We start from the raw sequence: 15,033 nt of genomic DNA, 5'->3' as shown, positions 1-15,033 counted from the left end.
CCGTTGGGCACAAAATCTGTGATCCCAAGAAGAACTTGCAGGATGTTCGGGTGGATAGTTATGATCTTGAATAATTCATCAATGTCTAAGACATGACTCGTCCGCTGGCTGAACGCCCTAGGAGTTGATATCCGTCTATTGGGCTAACACTCAGAACTATGATCTCTCCCTCCATGCTCAGAATATCTCCGGTGCCAGTGACTCTCCGGTGCGAGTGACTCTCACGGATCATAATCTGTGAGACGGGTCAACCCTACCCATATTCACAATAAAAAGTAATACTTTTAACATAAAAGGTAATACTTTTGCATTGGTGACCCAAATAAGAGATCCGCCTCACAAATACGACCCATGAGACCGTCTCACATAAGTTTTTGTCCTTTTTTCAAAAGAAGTCATCATCGAATTGACGATGAAGTCAGAACAAAATTTTGTCCTTGTTTCTGTGTTACCCCAATAATACAGTTTTGTCCTTGTTTCAAAATATTCTTGTTCACTAATATTAGTGAAACAACTGCATTCCAAGCCCGAGAACAAAATCGTTTTGATTAATCTTTTTCCAGTTTTAAACGATGAACTGATTTCTGACGAAAAAATATCTAAAATTGGTGAATTATGGTATTTCTCTCGTGCTCCTCGAATAAAATAGGCCTAAAACAATTTTGACTCAAAGGAACACAGATGAAAAGAACTTAAATTCAAAATGAAGATAGTTGCAATATTTAAAGAGGAGTTCTAGTTGTTTTTTTTTAAATTTATTTATCTGTGAGACAGATTGATTTCATCTATAATTATTGTGAAAAATAATTTTTTAACATAAAATATGTTATATTTTCATGATCACAAAATTAATGGTGGAACGATACATTCTCACAAAAAAAATTGTCTATTGTATTAAATGGAAGAACTGAAATGGTACTTATGTGTTCAAATTAAAATGGAAATGAGTTCAAAGTATATTAAATATTCATTTCTTTTAATCATGGTAAGTTATAAGTCAAGTGTGAAGACCCGAAAGGCAAACACTGAAGAGGATAGACTTTCCCACACACAGACACACAGTCATTTACGCACGATACGGAAAATTCTCTTGCTTTTCCAAGCCACCGATTCATTATCAATTATTCCACGTATTCTGATAACCGACCTCAAGAATCGGGTTTCGGATTTGTTCCATTGTTTGCAGCGATTGTTAGCTGATTGGAGTTGGCGTAGCTAGATTTCAGCCCACTTGTGCTTCAGCTTCTGTGATTTCATCAGTCAATACGCATAAACTTTCTCGAAATTTCGATTTTTCCCGAACCCCATTTCGTTAAGCTTTGAGATTTTGGTTCTTGTCCACTTTTCTCTCTCGTGGGCTCGCGGGAGATTGGTTTTCCGGTGGGGCTGTTTTCATTACTCGTTTTGTTGGTTTGGTTAAGCATTTCTTGTTTTGGCCAGGAACTGGTTGTTAGCTATTAAATATGGTGGACTGACCAGTAAATATGTACAAGTTTATGAAGTCGCAAGCTTTGATGAAGTAATGGAGAATTTGTCGGAGTTCACTTTTTCTACAGTTCAAATCAGTTCTTGAATTTTCTCTTTGTAATAATCGCAGAAGAGCGAAATCTTACTGTTCAATCATTTCATGCGTGCTGAGTACCATGAATGATTCCGCGGTGTCCGTTGACTCCTCTTCAGGGAACCGAACTGCCGCCCCTCCGAAACCAGCTACTAAGAAGCGGAACCTTCCTGGAATGCCAGGTAAAATAAAGTAAAAATTGTGAATACTTTGTTCTTTGTTATAATTTCTGATCAATCAGTGGGAAAGATTTAATTCTTCATAGAGGGCAGTTTTTGTATGTGTTATTCCTAGATCCTGATGCGGAGGTGATTGCTTTATCCCCAAATACTTTGTTGGCGACGAATAGATTCGTTTGCGAAATTTGCAGCAAAGGTTTTCAGAGGGACCAGAATTTACAGCTTCATCGGAGGGGTCATAATTTGCCATGGAAGCTTAAGCAAAGGTCAGGTAAAGAAATAAAGAAAAGAGTTTACGTCTGCCCCGAACAGAGCTGCGTCCATCACGATCCCACACGGGCCTTGGGCGATTTGACGGGAATCAAGAAGCATTACTGCAGAAAACATGGGGAGAAGAAGTGGAAATGTGACAAGTGCTCCAAGAACTACGCGGTGCAGTCGGATTGGAAGGCGCATTTGAAGATTTGTGGAACAAAGGAGTATAAATGTGATTGTGGAACTTTGTTTTCGAGGTTCGAGTGTTTCATGTTTAACCCTTTTTGTGTTATTCGACTAAATTGAGTCATGCTTCTTCTGGGGTTGATTTGTGGTTTGAATGATTGGTATGCAGGAGGGATAGTTTTATTACACACAGGGCCTTTTGTGATGCATTAGCAGAGGAAAGTACAAAAGTGCAGGCGGTGGCTACGACTCCATGTGCTGATGAAGATCCAAAAGTTGATGTCCTTGCACCAACAGCACCACAGCAGCCTCCGTCGCCGCCACCAACACCACCACCGGCTGCACTACAGGCCCCAGCACATACACGCGTTTCCACTGATACAACCTCTTCTGTTTTACATGTTCAAACACCAGGTACTTTGACTAGATACTTGGATTTTGGCAGTTTAAGATTTGGGGTTTGTCCTATGTGTGTTGGTTCAACCAGAAATTTTTTTGTTGTTTATATGTCTGTGGTCTTGGAATTTAGTTATTTTTTGTCTGTTACTGGTGTTTGTTGGTATCTACATATTATATTGGACGAAGTCTGGTCTCGCATTTGAAAGCTCAAGAAGTGTGCTTGAAGAACTACAAGTTGATAGAGAAACAAATAATGATTCAGCTGAATTTAAAATTGAGATTCATCTGAATTGTCTTTTTGTTAAAGCTAGAGACATCAAGATGCAAAAGCTAAAAGGGATAGCACATATAGATTTAAAATGGAAACCCCTTTTCGTATTTATTATTGTTAAATAAAAGCCTATGATGCCTATCTTTCCCTTGCATCTTTATCTTTACAGTTCACATCTTCTTGGTTTTTACAGATTTGCTAGAAAGCACTATCCCAAATCCCACTATCACTCCGATTTCCGAGGAGACGCTCCCTCTGGTCAACTTGACAACAAGTTGCAGCAGCGGCTCCAGTAGCAATGGAAGTTCAAGCAGTAAAGTCTTTGCCAGCCTGTTTGCTTCGACGACATCAACAGCAAGTTTGCCATCTCAGACAACCGGATTTACTGATTTATTCCGAGCAATTTCTCATCCAGACCATGTTCAAGGCATCACACAACCTTCATCTTCCGAACCTGTATCACTCTCCCTGGCAATGAATCAAGGTTCGTCAATTTTCGGGACGGCAGGGCAAGAACGGAGGCAGTATGCTCCTGCTCCTCAGCCAGTCATGTCTGCGACAGCATTGCTTCAGAAGGCTGCTCAGATGGGTGCCACGGCATCAAATGCCTCATTACTAAGAGGCCTCGGGTTAGTGTCTTCCTCCACGTCCCATACTGGTTCACAAGAATGGAGCGGGCAGCGAATCGAGCCCAACGGGGCATCGTTAGCTGTCAGCCTTGGCCTTGGACTGGCCTGTGACGGGGGGTCAGGTCTAAAGGAACTCATGTTGGGCGCTCCATCGGTTTTCGGTCCTAAGCATCCTACTCTCGACCTTCTCGGGCTAGGAGTGGCCGCAAGTGGCGGATCAGGTGGCGGGCTATCGGCCCTAATGTCGTCCATCAATGGTGGGCTTGATGTTACCGGCTCAGCTCCGCCATTTTACGGTGGAGAATATGGGGGCGAAGACATGAGAAGGAGAAGCTCATGACTGGCTCTATGCGACAAAGGTGAGATACACCTCTAGCTAATTCTCATGTAATATTGATGTGGATTGATTGCATATTTTAAATATCTGTTATTCACGTTATATATGATTCAACAATTACAATTTTGAAGTCGTCTTTGTTTGTGTATAAAATATGCTTTATCTTGTCTCACCTAAATTTTCTACATCACACAATAATGCACACTTACAAGTTAAGATGGGAGCAGTTGAGGCTCTTTAATGTTTTGTCTGTTGCCTTGTAATGGAGATTGAGACCATGCCTCCATCTAATATATTTCAGCATTAAAACTTCAGATATGTTTTCTAATCATTCATTGTTCACGATATTTAATATTTTGGGACAGCTTGATATTTGCAAATAATGGATCCAAATCTATTGTGAATAAATTAATCTAATTGTGTCATTAATAATAAAAAAATCTAGAGTAACTATTGTCTGTTATATTTCGTTAAAAATTGGCCAATTTATCGAGGCTTTTACCTTTTTCTAAAGGAACCTTGAGAACTTCTAAGTACCTGCTGTAATTTGAGCAGCCTGATTTTATAACTAAAAATTGTAAGTTCCCTTTTGTTTAGTGGATAAGCTTGCCATAAAATATCTTGGGACTTCACTTGGAAAAGAAGGATTCGATGCAAGGCGAACTGAAATATAAACAAAGCCAGAAATTTTCTTTGGTTTTTTTTTGGGCAAGAAAAAAATTCGTAAAGTAACTTTACAAGCAGAGAGTTTGCCACATAAGCAAGCCTTGTTACAAGGACCAGACACAAGAAATAACAAAGAGCACGATCTGAAGAAGACACGAAATAGAAAATCGATTCGTCGAAAATTTAGCCCTTTGTCAATCTAATCCTCGAAACCCTCTTACCCCGGTGACTTGCGGGACTTAACGGTGTTCACCACCTGAAGCTTCCCCACCTCTGCCGCTTCCGGGCTCTTCTTCCTCCCTCTCTTTCCTTCTCCCATTCCCTTTCTTCCTCTTGTTCTTTCTTCTCTCTGTCTCTCTCCTCTCTTCTTCTTCCCATTTCCTCCTCTCTTCTTCTTCCCTCTCCCTTTCCCCTCCTCCCATTTTCCAGAATTCTTCCTCGGCACAAGAGGCACATTTCAAGATAACCAAGTCGTCTTCGGAAGCCACTAACTCGTCGATCGTCTCTTTTGTGCTGTAGACTGATGCTGCCAGAATGTCTATGTCCAAAACTCGGAGGATGGAAGCCTGTCCTGCCAAAAACTGAGGATGGTTCTTCTTTGTTGAAGTACTAAATCCGACAAAAACGAATGTATTGTTGTTGAAAGCCATTTGAGCCATCGAATGGAATCTTGGAACTGAAATACATCACCTTCGTCAACCTTAAACCTCATTTTTTGACACTCTGTATCATCATAAAGGCTCGAACACCAACCAGATCATCCCTTGCCCATGCAATGCTATAGTAATTTCAGTTACCATCGGATTCCAATGTGGGCTTATCATCGATCCCTACATATTAGAACGATATTCGATCACTCAACAGCTGGAGTTTACTATCAAAATTAACTGAATCCTAGTGGTCACATATTTACTAGTATAATTCGTTATAATGAGATCATAAAAACATTTATACATATATATGAACATATCTGCATTACTATAAACTATCATTAATGGTCATGCTATGCTGTCTTGTGGTATAATGTTCTATGGTGTTGTAACTTGCTTCCGTCAGGTTCACCACGAATAAACCGAAGTTGGAACCCTTGAGTGCAGACAAGTTCTTCTTCTTTATAGTCGTGCTCCAGCCGTTGCAATTTTTTAAATCTTTCTCCTCTTCCAAGAGATTGAACAAGTTTGCACTCTTTTTTTTTTTTCTTTTTCTTCTTCTTGTTCGATTCGAATGTGTTATAACTTCTGTCTGAAAGAAGTCTTGTTATGTATTGATCCTCAATCTCCCACGACGTTTTCTCGGATTCTGATTGCTTAATTCCAGGTACAATAGCTGGTGGTTTTTTTCCGCTTAATAGCTCTTCCATCACTTCAGCAGAAACCTTCAAATCATGTACATTTACATCTAAATTAATCACGCCTATCTCATTGAAATTCTTGGATCCGTGGGGATAAGAAATCAAGTATCTAGCTACCTGGAAAGTCGCCTGCAAAACTCTCTTGTCGAATCCAAGAATCATGTCTCAGATACTAGAATATGATCCAGTCGCTGGTTCCTGTATAAGTGAAAGGATCATCCCTTGTTCACTTTCCTAGCTATCTTGGTGTATTGTAAGAGCTCATTTCGAAAGAACCCGGGGATAAGCTTTGATTGATGACTTAAATCCATGGATTTCAAATTCATTTGATTGCATAGTAATTTATATATGTGGATATAATGTCCATGTTTTGGGTGTCATTTCTTCTTTAAATTCCACACCAAATCAAATATTTTCCATCCAAGGACAATCCGAGCTCATTTAGGAGGTATGTATGTCGTATTCTCAACTAGTATGGCTAATTGAATAGATGCCACAACAATATTGAGCAATGATTATAACTTGATCTCTAATTTCAAGATTGTCCATACATGCAACCATGAATGTTTTGTAATTTGTAACCAAAATTGGAGTAGGAAATTGAAATCAATTATAAACATTTGGAAAGGAAATCATGGGTTATAATACTACCATCTTGCACAATTGTTAACCATGAGGAATTGGACCAAATTTTATTTTAATTTTTAAATATGGCATTTTCTGTTATTCAAAGGGATGCCATTTCTTTAATTTCAATAAACAAGCCTCTTGTCAACCGCACCAACCACAGTCCTACGTATCGATAGCTCGACACAAACACCAAGAAAAATTTCTTGAAAACGAAACCTAGAGATCTCCAAACATTCTGTGGGGATGAAACACGAAAAATCTTCAGATTCAAGATGTTAAAAACAAGCTATTTTGTTCACAGATGCATAATCTCAAAGAAATGATTGATGCATGAAACTACCTGAGTGGACATAGAAGACCATATCTGCATGCAGAATTACAGGAAGGAAGAGCGAATCGGCTCCAACGTGAAGAACTGAAGAAGATAGGATCCTCCGTTGAAATCATCCCTAATCCTCACGTCCGATATCTATCCATACTCCGTTGAGACCACCGACCTCCTCTCCTCCCTCTTCACCACAGGCCCCGAACCCCAACCACCACCGCCGCCTACTTCTTTCCAACCTCTGTCAACTGCACGCGCATGCGCATCACAGATAGCTGAAAACAGAGTCGAAATCGCAAGAAGAAGAAGCACAATGCAAGGGCTGATTTTGGAGAGACTCGTGCAGTCGTGCTTTTCTTGAACATTTTCTTGTTTCTGCAGATTTTCGTTCGGGGATTAATGGGTTTTAGAACCGAAAGCAGAGCTGGTTGGAGGGTACGTGGCGTTTGCATGGGCACGTGAGGGATTCGGAAATCGGGTCGGACCGTGGAGATTGACTTACTAGTGCATGGAGCGGGAAAATTTGGAAGCAGTATCAGTCGTCTTCTCTCTTGGCAGATTCTGAATAATTCAGATAGAGATTGGGAAGAATGGGCCTAGTTGAGGTTTTGTTAATTGGGCTTAGTGAATTTCGGCACGGCCTCGTGCCTTTAACCAAATGCATTATATCCACGTTTATTATAATTCATTTGATTTATGTGAATAAAAGTCGTGATTAAATTTATTATATAAAAGGGCATTTGTATAAAAACTTGTTTGCCGATACTATATTTTTTGGGATTTAACATGTAATAGATATATAAAATTCTCATACCCTTCAGTCAGGCCGTGAGCGCGGTTCGGGATCACAAAACAGAATGAAGATGAGGAACGACCGACTACATAACTAACTATAAGAAAAATGAAAAACACTCTATCCTAAAGTGTGAACTTATTCAAATTTCATATTTTAAATTATGGTTCTAAATTTTTCATGGATGCATGTCTACTCAATCAATACTTACTGAAAGGCAGCGATTGTAGGAAAATTTCATCATCATCATAATAAACACAAAAAACTTTCGTGAAAACGTCTCAAAATTAATTTTGTGAAATGAATATCCGATCCGGTCCAACTCATAAAGAAATTTTATTTTTCTCCAGAATTTCTAAACTACGTTCATTTAGGCTTTAGCTTTTGGGAGTTGGAAGAAATAATGGTAGTAACAAATCTTTTTACGATGGATACTAATCAAGAATCTCAACCAAACCCCTCTTCTTTTGTGTGCCACAAGCTTCGCTCTCTTTTCCGGGGCCGTGTGAGCCCCGTGTACATATTTATAATTACCAACTTAACTCCTAAGTATTTCTCATATATTTATGATGTCATTATCACTAATAAGTTATGATAATAACGATGAATAATTATATACTCCAGAAAAAAGTACCATAAAAAAGATCGAATTCGAGCTCGAAAAAAAAATTTCAACTAGAAATAAGTAATAAGCAAACTTATCTTGAATATCTAATCTAAATCGAACATTTTGTGTCTCCCTTTATCAAATTTTCTCAATCAAAATACCATCCAAATTAATTAAGATCTCACATTCGTCGTTAATCGCAAAATAATTAAAAAAAAATTTCTTTGACATGTGCAAAAGAATATATTTGATGGATGCACAATTACGTCACTGATCATCATATAATTAAATTAAAAGCTAGTTAATTTTTTTGTAATATTCCAAAATAAAGATGCTTGGACACACTATCTGAACGAAACGTCCTTTTAATTTTGCCATCCCAATCAACAATTTGCCTGTAGATATCGTTATCGTGTATATCTTGTATCATGTTAGTGTAAAGTATGCGGCATTCAATTATGACTAAGTAAATAAAAAATCGATAAATTTAAATTTAAGGTTCGATACTTTATTGATACCCACAACAGCATAGTAATTTGTTTCTTAATACAATAATCGTATTCGTGAAACTCATTGTAAACCACATATTTAAATTCGTTCGTGATTACCGCCTAAAAAAGTCTTTACGACCCGGGACAACACTGAGGCTCTATATGCTAGGGCTGTGCTTTGACTCGTTTACCGGCTCCAGGAGAGTCATCAGGTGGCGAGGTTGGGCACAATTGCGACACATATAGGAGCCAGTGCATTGTAGTCGGGGATTCACCGCTCACTTACGGGTGTGGATATCCTATGTGATCTAATGAAATAATAGTGCATGGAATCTCTGGCCAGAGTACGAGATGTACGTTGGAGAAAGAGTTCTCCAAATAGTACACGCGATGCCACTATTATAGTTATCACATAGTTATCGAATTAATATGCAACCCTCGATGAACCAATGGTTGCAGATTCGATCGGGATATATGAGATGAAGGGACCGTACTGTACGTTAATCATAATCGACTGGTTCTTGCAGGCACTATCAGTGATACCTAGGGGATCATGGGGCGATGGTACTAGACGCTCTTACCATGATCCGATGGGTGCTATCAGAAATGAGTTTTGACATTCTTGATCAAGGTGTTGATGAAAAGAATGGGGCTAACTAGGGTAAGCCCGAATAAAGGATTATGTCCTGAATCACAAAGAGTTGTGAGCCCACGGCTAGCTGTATCCCTGAACCATTGAGGGTCACACAAGTACTGGATTGTTTGTTCCCGTTGAGAGAATAAATTCAAGGAGTTGAATTTATATTATGATATAGTAAATTCAAGGAGTTGAATTTATGATAAATAAATCTTGAGAGAATAAATTCAAGGAGTTTATGAATTTATAAAATTCGGAGAGAATAAATTCAAAGAGTTGAATTTATAAAATTTGATAATTTAATTTATAAAACTCAAATGTTGGGTTTATTAAATATTAAATTTTGGAGGTGATAAAAATTCAAGGAGTTGAATTCATAATTTAAATAATAAATTCAATGTTGAATTTATAATGTATTTAATTTATTAAGCTCAAAAGTTGAGTTGATTAATTAATAAATTAAATATGGTGGATAATATGTTTAATGGGCTTGTAGGGGTACAAGTCCAACATATTAAATAATTAAAGTTTTAATGGGCTTTGATTAAATTAATTAAACTAGTTTGACTAGCCCAATTAATTAAATCAAGCTCATTAATGTTAATTATATATTTTAGGCAAATTCTAAAAACCTAGCCTCCACTAAGCATGGTGATTTTCGAGAATCACAATAATTATTCCTCCATATTTTAGTTTACTTAATTAATTAGATTAATTAAGTAAATGATGATTAAAGAAATATTAAGATTTCTTTATTCCCTTTTTGCATAAGATTCATTCGAGAGTTTCAAGAATTGAGAATTCTTTTTCGGCTCTTTCAATATGCAAAAATAATTTTGTACTCTAAAAAGAATTTTTGAGCCGCCTCTCAATTATTTTCTCTCCTACGAAAAACTTCTTTTAATTCTCTAGTGCGAATTAGAAGAGGAACAAATCATCTAGTCGTGGACCTGATTAGAAGAAAGGAGTCTCTTGAAGAAAGTTCGTAGGGATTCATCAAGAGCTAGATCCGCTAATACCGGAGTAGTTGGAGCCACGTGATTTATTCACCAAAGGTATAATTTTTAGCCCCCTATGAATGTTTAATTTAAAATCATACGAGCGTCCAAACAATTTTGATTGTCAAAATAAAAATAAAATTTTTAAACTTCCGCTGTGTTTGGGCGTGTAGAAAACCGGGATCCAACAGTAAGTTCTTCGGTGGAAATCAAATTAAATATACAGAAATATCAATGTATCGTACTAAAATAAAATTTCAAGAACCAAGATAACATTGTAACACGAAACTTGCTCGATAGTTTTTGGATTTCTTCCACAATAAATTCTAGTAATTATGGTTTCTTATATATACCGCGGGGCGTCGTAAAAATAATCAACTCCAGATAATTTGAAAATGGTAAAAGTTGTATAAAGATGAAAGAGGTGTAAATTTGATGTGGCTCCAAATTAAAGGAGCTCCAATATGTATTTGACTCCATTGTGGATGTGGACAAGTTGAGCTATAGCGATCGCATCACAAGTAGCAATCTTGCGTAGAATCCTCATCCTTATTAATCAACACCCTCATCTTAAACCAACATTCTTTAGTATCTATGCAATAGAAAATTATTTTTTCATAATTTTTTTTTAAATAAGAAAATTTAGTAAATTTTTAAGTAAATTACATGCATGGAAGAACAGATCAATTCTTATCAGAGTTGGATGCTTAACGATTTATCAAAAGTTATATTCGGCAACAACGTAACATATATCATGACATTGATATTTCCTCCCAACAATACTCCAATCAAAATTAAATGAAATCATATTAATTTTTATTTTCTTAAACTTTATATTAGATGAAAAAGTACAATTATACGAATGAAAATAGCTTTACGGATATGAATCTTCGTAAAGACGTGAGTGGTATTTGATATTTGTACGTCTTTTTTATATATATGCAAAAAAAAAAAAAATGGGTAAATTATTATAAAATTGACATTATTTAAAGCAAAAGGACCTCAAAACATCTTTTAAAAGTTGCATGCTTTTCCAATAAAGTTGTCGGTGACAAATAAAAGAAAGGCCCCAATATTAAGTGGTCTCTCTTTGTGGTACGCACATACATGGAGGGGTCGGGTGGATTAATTTCACCGTTGCTAGCAACACATGTATACACACACTGGATTTGGTAAAATTATAAGTAGCGGTAACGATGTAATTTTAATTTTTAAATTGTACAATAATTAAAGCATCATATTTCAATTGTTTTTCTAACAGATCAGATAATTATTGATTCTTTACAATATAAATAAGTGTATGATGAGCGGAGAAATACTATTAATAATTTACTGATATTAAAAGTTTAATTTTAAATTTTCAAAAACATTGTTAATATTGTCAAGTTTCGAGTTCTAGACATGATAAAATAATCTAATGATTACTCAAGTAGAAAATACAAGAAATTAATAGCATAAATACACTTGTATTTTTTTAAACAGAGATTTAACATATGCTTAATCGAGTATTGTGAAGTTGATACATGCATGCATACATATATAACTACATACATACATGTAGATCCAAACCCTTGGCCAATCGGGTCAATTTGTAGTACCCATTTTACGTTATGGGCAATTTCTTTTTTGTATTAAAATGAATAATAAATTATGAGAATTAATTGTGAAGGAGGGTTTGTTAGCTTAAAGTGGCCTTTTGATTTGTAGGGTGGAATATTGGTACCTTTGAGAAGTAGTATAAATGCCTACAACTAATGCATCGTCCTATCATCTCAAAACAAAAGCGTGAGATGCTCCATGTCTCCTTGAATCATCCAACGTCTTGAAATCCATCTTTTGAATCTTAGGGTTGGTTTTTTCCGGGTATTCTCGTAATATCATAATCCAGATCGTACGCAGCAAAAAATCACACCAGACAATATATATATTATTATCGGGAAAAAAAGTCTCTCTGTATTTACATAATATATGAGCGAAAACATAAAAAATGGTCATACAAGTTGATCTTGTAATTAACCTCTCGATCCTTTGCTGACATGATTCTATAAATTGTTAACATGACGTCAGATATATCAGCAAACTCTAGCATAAATTGGATCAAGTGTGAAAAAAAAAAGAAGAAACAATCCATTGTATGAGGAACGAATTTTACCTAATCCTATATAGGCCAATTTATACAATAATTATAAATATAAGAATTTGCTTTGTATTTCTTTAGTTGGAATTTGTATGATATGATATAAAAGAAGACAATTTATTAATCTTTGTCTAAAAAATTATTCGATGATTAAAGAATATCCTTCATTCCATTCCGTATATCAAAATTGTTTCTCGAGAACAATTAGCGCATAATTAGGTACAAAGGATTTCGACGTCATTTATTTTTATATATGCTAGAATAAAGTTACAAAAGTTTGTAATTGTTTCAATTCCACATTTATATATTTTAGAAAGGAACAAGGATAAAAATACATAGGTATATATATAGTATATACTTTAATTTATTTTTTGAGTTTCACATTTCGCAATTTTCCTCCTAGCTATTTCATCGATCGTCATTGTTGACTATGTTTTCTTTTCTTTATATATGTATATATATTTTTGATAATTAATATAATTTAAAGTAAATAATTACTGGTGACTTTTAATTCACCAGTTTTTTCTTTAATTAATAATAACAGATATACATTACATTCTTCGATCCAATCAATCCGTCTCAAATTTTGCCAAAACTGCAAAAGCCGTCGGTATAGATTGACAAATAGGGTAGAATTATTGACAAGCTAAGAGCTATATTAATTGTGGAAGAAATATGCCAAATTAATCACAGACGGGGCATTTTCATTGTGGGAATTAGGGAATATTTTTAGTTTCATTTTCACGCTTGGAAAAGTTAAAACTTTAGCTCCCCACCATTTTGACTTATTTGTCGTTTTTCGTCCCTAAATTTTTCTCTACTTTTACGATTTGGAAGCTGTTCATTTTAACAAATATTATGAAAATTTTGTTAGTTGTCTCATATCTATTGGATAATATATCTGAGAGTTACATATATGGAATTGAACAATCTCTTTAACCTAGTTTCAGGGATTGAGTAAGTCCAAATTCAATATTAACATGGTACAAGAGCTCAGATTCTGTCTTTATGTGTTGGATTGTCCATAATTTACTACTCATTCTGCCCATTGTCGGGTCATTTGTAAACTTCACGCTACTTGGGCGTGAAAGATGTGTTAATTGTCTCACGACGGATGGATAAATAACTTGGGAATAACATATATGGACTTGGACATTCCTCCTCCTTGAGCTAGCTTTTGGGGTTGAGTTAAGTCTAAGTTCCAATCTTAACTTGATATCAGAGTTATCTTTTGGGATTGAGTTAGGTTCAAGTTTCAATATTAAAAAATTTTGATAAAATGAAATGATTGGATGCTCAAATATTATACAATATTATATACATGTGTGTGTCATGAATAATAAATGAAAAAAATACATAGATGTATGGCACTAGACATATATTCATTCGACTATTACCGAACTAAGATTTCGGAGGATTCATCGTTAGTTTGTCGGGAAAGAAAAAATAGAAATCGACTATTATATGGATATAACCTTGGCATATATTAGTGACATGTTACATGTGCATACTCTTTTTTTTGAAAAAATTGTGCATCTCTTTTGAATAATAAACAAATAAAGTTATGCTGTATTTTACGCACATTGAGGAAACAAACATAATTTATTTTAAATTTTAATATAAAATAAAATAAAATAATTTGAATGTGCGGACAATATCCCATTGGTCCATGTTCCATTTTTTGAGTTACTTTGCAATGTTTCTTTTTGGTTGCACTAAGATGAATTGTAGTGTGTAGTGTGTGTGTGTGTGTGTGTGTGTATATGCACTCTTCTTTTGCTATACCGAAATTAAAGCGCACTATATATCTCAACCAATTGCAAAACCAACTTTTGTCATATGGACTATTGGACGCAAATGCCGTGGCGAATCAATTGAACATATTGTATTAAAATATAGGAGAATTGTCCCATCAAATATTGAAAACTTAACCTAACCCTTAGATTAATTCAAAGCAAACTAAACCAAACCAAAGTTAGATTAATTTAAACTTGAGAAGGTAAAATTCAAATAGGACGTAGATCATTAAAGCCAATAATTCGAACTATATATATGACATGGATCACAAGAATAATTGTGGAAAGAGTAAAACCCAGAAACCCTCGTGGGTACGTGTAACCGACCATATTTGATCCTGCAGCTGTTTGGAGTATAAACTAAAGGACCATGGTCTTGACATTTCGGAATCTTGCCAAGTCTGACAATGAGTTGTATGTAGGAGTTACAGATGAGCATGATAATTGGTGTGAAGAAAAAAAGGTGAAAATTATGGGAACTAAAGTCAAAACCTCCACACGAAAAAATATTTGAAAATGATAATGGGCAAATCAAGCAAGAACAAAAAGCGGATGAGTATCAAAGAAAGTAATATCATTAAAGTGTATCTTCAAAGCCTTGAGCAACAAGCTTCCAAGTAATAAATCAGTCACTGCCCCTAATCATTTCTTCATATGCATGTATTGCCCATTATATATCATGCACACATGCATCCATGCATGACCATGATACGCACCCACACATGCATACCCCCCCCCCCCCCCCCCCCCCCCCACTCACCCCTTGGAAGCAAAGATAAAAGGAC

General features: G+C 35.8%; 1 protein-coding gene across 2 annotated transcripts; it reads left to right on the top strand.

Moving 5' to 3' along the window:
* The first annotated feature begins 991 nt into the window (after positions 1-991).
* On the top strand, positions 992-3,995 carry LOC140805354 (zinc finger protein GAI-ASSOCIATED FACTOR 1-like). Of its 2 annotated transcripts, none has more exons than XM_073161645.1 (4): positions 992-1,743; positions 1,834-2,252; positions 2,351-2,595; positions 3,045-3,995. In XM_073161645.1, the coding sequence occupies exons 1-4, from the start codon at positions 1,648-1,650 to the stop codon at positions 3,818-3,820; spliced, it is 1,536 nt and encodes a 511-aa protein (XP_073017746.1). In that variant the 5' UTR covers positions 992-1,647; the 3' UTR covers positions 3,821-3,995. The 2 variants fall into 2 exon arrangements, with proteins under 2 accessions (XP_073017746.1, XP_073017786.1); XM_073161685.1 differs by having other exon boundaries at positions 993-1,743; positions 1,856-2,252.
* The last annotated feature ends 11,038 nt before the right edge of the window (positions 3,996-15,033 follow it).

Source organism: Primulina eburnea, chromosome 1 (genome assembly GCF_022965805.1).
Source record: "Primulina eburnea isolate SZY01 chromosome 1, ASM2296580v1, whole genome shotgun sequence".
NCBI classification, from domain to species: domain Eukaryota; kingdom Viridiplantae; phylum Streptophyta; class Magnoliopsida; order Lamiales; family Gesneriaceae; genus Primulina; species Primulina eburnea.
Note: the sequence above shows the minus strand (reverse complement) of the source record. Positions and strands in the feature narration are given on the sequence as shown.

Coding starts and splice junctions, on each gene's coding strand:
- LOC140805354 (XM_073161645.1), top strand. CDS start 1,648: ATGATTCCGCGGTGTCCGTTGACTCCTCTTCAGGGAACCGAACTGCCG. Junction 1,744..1,833: donor GAACCTTCCTGGAATGCCAG/GTAAAATAAAGT, acceptor CATAGAGGGCAG/TTTTTGTATGTGTTATTCCT. Junction 2,253..2,350: donor TGTGGAACTTTGTTTTCGAG/GTTCGAGTGTTT, acceptor ATTGGTATGCAG/GAGGGATAGTTTTATTACAC.